General features: G+C 44.3%; 1 protein-coding gene across 1 annotated transcript in view; it reads right to left on the bottom strand.

Moving 5' to 3' along the window:
- Positions 1 to 1,096: 1,096 nt before the first annotated feature.
- The window catches only part of WDR47 (WD repeat domain 47), a 49,126-nt gene continuing 44,524 nt past the window's right edge, over positions 1,097 to 5,698 (bottom strand). Inside the window, exons 13-15 of the mRNA XM_018569513.1 lie at positions 5,448 to 5,579; positions 4,254 to 4,472; positions 1,097 to 1,537 (exon numbers count right to left, since the gene is read on the bottom strand). Coding sequence (XP_018425015.1) covers positions 1,395 to 1,537; positions 4,254 to 4,472; positions 5,448 to 5,579 — 494 coding nt within the window. The 3' untranslated portion in view covers positions 1,097 to 1,394. The remainder of the gene's footprint in view (positions 1,538 to 4,253; positions 4,473 to 5,447; positions 5,580 to 5,698) is intronic.

The raw sequence follows: 5,698 nt of genomic DNA, 5'->3' as shown, positions 1-5,698 counted from the left end.
TTCACTACCGCAACGCCATAGTGTATATGGGCCCTAAAGGAAACCTGTACGGAGAGAAATATGGAGGCTGCCACTGCTGACCCTTCTGAAAATGCAATCCTGACTGTCCCTGGGTTTAATACTTCTAGTCACTGACCTGGAACAAGCATGCCGCAAGGAAAGTCAGAGTGAAGATAGAAATAACAATTTGGGTACTTTAGAGTCAGTGACTCTGACCATTATGAAGCCACTAGATCAGCATGACAGCCAGGCAACAAACATTTTCTGCCGTAGTCAGAATGTCAACCTAGTTACTAGTCTCAGCAGAGGTGTCATGGTACGGGTTTGTCCACAAAGGAGAACCCGCCATTTATGTGAAATTCTTTGGAAACAATAATGGCACCAAATCAGCAAACAGACTATGGCACCGCTGATGACAAACTCTGAGAGGACTATGGGGGCTGCCGCTGCTGACCTCCTAAAAATGCTAACTGCATGGCTGGCTCCATCTGCAAAACGTTTTGGGTCACTGAGCTGGAACAAGTATTCAGATTGGAGAGAGTAATGTCAGGACTGCTGCCCTGTACACAGTAAGCACTGAAGCCACCAGATGCGCAGAAGTCACCAGTAACAGTCCCTATAGTTCCTCTGTACAGGTTTCCGTTAAATGGTCAGCGGGCGGTAGTACAATGTAAATGGCATCTCGGGACAGAAATAGGACAACAGACCTTAAAAACTGTTTTTAAGGTGCATGATCCAGATGTGTCATCTGTATCCTTCCTTCACAACCAATTCACTAACCCAAAACAAACTGGTGTCACACTTCATTGGCTGCTTTCCAGTTCAGTGATGTAGCAATAAGTGAAGAGGACATGCCTAGAGCTCCAAGTCTCATAAACCATAGTGTATGCATATTACATTAGTATTGGTGATAACCCTTACCATACATTATACTGTACGGAGAATGCTACAGGACTTTATAGAGTAAAATCAATGTGACCTCTTCTGCTGCCAGAGAGGTGAGAAGGTAAATACTAGCAAATGAATCAGCTGGATAACAGTCACTGACCAGATTTGCTCTACTTTAATGGCTACAAGAGATTACCATTTCCTGCCACAACTGCGTCCTTTTACAGCTTGTATGGCGAGAGGAGTGAACAGCTAGGGAAGCCAGCATTACGTCCGTCCATCAGAATATCGAGGCTTGTGGCAACATGCTCCACCTCTGCAGATCCTTCACTTCATTTCCACTGAAAGCATGCCAGTACTAAGAACTGCTGTCGGGTATAAGCATTGAATAGAATGACCAACCTCTCTGGCAGCTTAAGGGTTAAACCATTAAAAATCAAACCAGATGGGAAATGTGACGTCAGCCTCTTTGAAGGCAGCCAGGTGGAACTGTAAGAAGTCTATGACTAAACATTGTAAGTCCACAAGGATACAGTCCGATCGGCTGAAGATGAAAGGAAGGAGAGATCTTGTGTGTGCCAGCGGCATTGGATCACCTTGTCCTTGTGCTCACCCACATCAATAATTGGAAGAGGCTTAGTGAGGTCACCTGGAAAAAAATCAGGGGTAAAGTGAAGCAGGGAAAGCAAGACTGAAGACATCTCAGAACGTATTCCTAAAGAAGACTGGTCACATACTTGGACAATCTAAACTCCTGAAATAATCCATGAGCAGACATGAATTGTAGGAGATCCAGGCTTGCTCTCCCTTTCCATTCTGCTACCACTAGGAGAATGTGACAATGCCATACACTGATAGCTGCCGTGCTACCTTTCCAGGCCTAACACACCACCTAGTCTCATTGGCTGGTGGCAGTGAGTCTCCACAGACAGCATGTTGGTTGTTAGACAGCAGTTGGCTTTAGCTGCCCTGCATCCATGCTACTGGCTGGCTGGAGTGCTTTATCTGAGCATGGCAAGCCCAGTGCTATGTGATAAACATATGCTGGCCAGCTCCTGACTCATGTCTCTGTTGTCATGCCTTGTTTCTACTGTTACTGACCCCTATGTGGATAACCAATTACTCTCTCCGAACACTACTTGTCCTGACCCCTGTGTGGATAACACTCTACTCTCTCTGAACACTACTTGTCCTGACCCCTGTGTGGATAACACTCTACTCTCTCTGAACACTACTTGTCCTGACCCCTGTGTGGATAACACTCTACTCTCTCTGAACACTACTTGTCCTGACCCCTATGTGGATATTGCACTACTCTCGCTGAACAATACCTGTCCTGACCCCTATGTGGCTATTGCACTACTCTCTCTGAACAATACCTGTCCTGACCCCTGTGTGGGTAACACTCTACTCTCTCTGGACACTACCTGTCCTGACCCCTGCTTAGAGAACACTCTACTCTCTCTGAACACTACCTGTCCTGACCCATGTGGATATTGCACTACTCTCTCTGAACACTACCTGTCCTGACCCCTGTGTGGCTATTGCTCTACTCTCTCTGAACACTACCTGTCCTGACCCCTGTATGGATAACACGCTACTCTCTCTGGACACTACCTGTCCTGACCCCTGTATGGATAACACGCTACTCTCTCTGGACACTACCTGTCCTGACCCCTGTATGGATAACACGCTACTCTCTCTGGACACTACCTGTCCTGACCCCTGTATGGATAACACGCTACTCTCTCTGGACACTACCTGTCCTGACCCCTGTATGGATAACACGCTACTCTCTCTGGACACTACCTGTCCTGACCCCTGTATGGATAACACGCTACTCTCTCTCAACAATACTTGTCCTGACCCCTATGTGGATATTGCACTACTCTCTCTGAACACTACCTGTCCTGACCCCTGTGTGGACTGTCATCACACCATTTTCACAGATCAGGATGCAAACCGGTTCCCCTACAGTTACCTAGTAAATACTGCTTGTCAAAATGATCAGTATATTAATATATCTAATCAGTTGAAGTTATATCTGCTTTTCCTATAAACGTTAAGCTGCTGCACCCCCCCTTCCCCTATTTCAGTCATCCTACTGGTCAATAAGCCCACTTATCACTAGGGTGACCAACAGGAAGGAGTGGGGCCAAGTCTGTATTTGTTCCAGCTAGGGAACCTTCATTATGCCCCTTCCACTCCACTATAATAAGAATACTTATTACATCAGTTGAATATACATTGGTGGATCTCCAATCTAACCAGACCTGTCTTGATTTGTGCACTCTGGAATCTGCATCACTTGAGGAATATGCACAGTGACTGATTGGTCAGCGCTTGTTTTGCTTTGCAGTTTTAGAAACTGTAGGCTTCTAATATCTCTTTGTATCTCTTATGTTTGGCCGGCTGGTATCGCTTGCCAAACATGCCCACTGAAGTAAATGAGATCACGCCACAACCAAATGCCATTTGTTTGTGGCACAATATGTCAAAGTAAAATCTCTCTTGGAATCAGAAATAAGCAGGCATTCAGAGAGTAGCAGTATCACCTCCTGAGCACCTACAATTCACCATTCAACCACCATGGAAAAGCGATCCACTGCGATCGCTTTTCAGAGGGGCGGCATAGTCCACAGACTGTTCCCAGCCTGAAATTAGCTATAATCTAAGTGTAAAGCAAAGATAGTTACACATTGCAATCTGCCTGTATAATCTCCTTTACTAACAGCTGTGTAGTGCAAAGGGCCTACCAGACATAACCTGAATGGATTGTTTGGGTAAGCCTCTGCACTACACAGCTGTAAAGGTACAAGCTCACTGTATGAGAACACTGTATACAAGTTTTACAAGTAGAGGCTGTTCTACGAGCATTAAAGTGGACCTGGAAGGGGAGAAAAAACAGGCGTGGTCATTGCCAACTTCTTCATAAAGGGTGGGCTCCAGGGCTGACATATCAATCCTGTGTTACAACCAATCTGAATCACTGCCCTGGAACAAGCATGCAGGATAGGAAGTCAGACTTCACTAGGTGTGAGCTTGTTTCAGTAGTCAGAATAACAAACCTGGGGTCTATGCTTATAAAACAAATTAGCAATGGCAGCTCCCGTATGTCTCTTCTTATAAAATTCACTTTAATGAGTTTCATACCCAGAACCACTTTTGCCCAGAGTGATTCCAAGTGTGTTCTATACACAATATCTACTGCTGTGTGTATTCATCATTAAACATGCATTTGTATGTAATGTACATTATATGCAAATGTACATTATTACTTATCAACGACCAGAAAGCTGCGCACATACCCATCAAACTACTGATGCAGGAAGGAAAATATTGCCAATAAAGAGGGTGGCACTTACCTTGTAAATCTGTCACTTTAATTTTCATATCATAAGACCCAGTGAGCAAGTAGTGAGCTCCAGGGGAGAAGCGAACAGAGCGAACATCACTGGAATGGGGGTGATAACTCTGCACCATACGGCCGCCTCTAATATCATATAGCATACAGCTCGAGTCCTCTTGTCCTGTGGCAAGCAGCCTTCCACTAGGGTCCACGGCCACAGAGGCCACCGGACTCCCTGCCAAAGAGGACGCTAATACATTACACAGATGACTAGAGCCACAGAGAAAGATTCACATTCAGATAATCGATTGGCCTTTCTAACAACAGCCCTGGTTGGTCCGATTAATATCTATTATTATATTTTTTTAAAGCATTAATGACTTCATCAGATCCACCTCTATATGTGTCTTTTTGTAACTCTCTTTTTAGTCCTGCTGAACCCAAGCCAACAGGCTTAAAGGGATATTAAAGTAAAAAGGTTTTTATGCCAATTAATTCACTTACAATGGATGCTGCTCCTTGATGTTTAAACGTTTGTTTCCTGCAGAATCAGCTGGTCCCCTGAGCAATGGATATCCTGATTTAGGGTGGCTTGGACCTTAGCAGGGTCCTATGGAGCCACCCTTGTGTGTGCTAATAAGCTGTGTGTGTTTCTCCACAAACACACAGGCACAGCAAGGCAACCCTTTCCCCTTCTCCTCTCCCTACTCCAAGCTAGTGACTGGAGAGCTGCAAGAGTCTGCTCTGTCCCTTGTGATCTTGTACTCCACAGGAAGTTCAGGGAAGCGAAGCTGAGAGAGTGGGAACCAGCTGTTTGGAAACACTGCAATTTGTTTGATCTGGATTCATTATTGAAAAAAAAATGTGTAAGAGTGTAATACTACTTTACGAAATAACCTTGTCTACCCTGTGAAAATATTTGTCCGGGCCTCATCCACATGTAGGTTTTTACTGATGTCTGTCACTACTGGGGGGATTTACTGCCACTTCCTGTCAGTACAGAAAGTAAGTGGAATTTTCCTTAATAGGGAAACAGTCAAAACAAATTTTTAGTAAAAAGAGGACGGGTTAGACTTGTGATAATGTTTTTATAGCTGTAGTAATTCTAACACTTCCCCACTCTATCCAAACCTAAAAGCCTAACATTTTGTCTGTGGTGAGACTTTCAGTTTGACATTTGCTGTTAAGTAAATGACTTGTTCTACGTTACCTGTTCCATGGAATGTCGTCCCAATTACTCGAACACAGCTTGGCACACGCAAGTCCCAAAATCGCACTGTTTTGTCTTGGGAACCTGACGCAATCATCCACCCGCTCCAAGTATAAAGTGACAGAATATGTCCTGAAACACAAATGGTGAATTTAAAGTATGAAGTACTTTTACTGACAAACAATACACAACACAAACACATCAATGTGTGTTAATGTTCAATAGGTTTAATGAAATCTGTACATAGGCAC

This window comes from Nanorana parkeri, unplaced genomic scaffold (assembly GCF_000935625.1).
Source record: "Nanorana parkeri isolate BGI_ZX_2015 unplaced genomic scaffold, ASM93562v1 scaffold1346, whole genome shotgun sequence".
In the NCBI taxonomy this organism is placed as follows: Eukaryota; Metazoa; Chordata; class Amphibia; order Anura; family Dicroglossidae; genus Nanorana; species Nanorana parkeri.
This window is presented reverse-complemented; position numbering and strand designations above follow the sequence as displayed.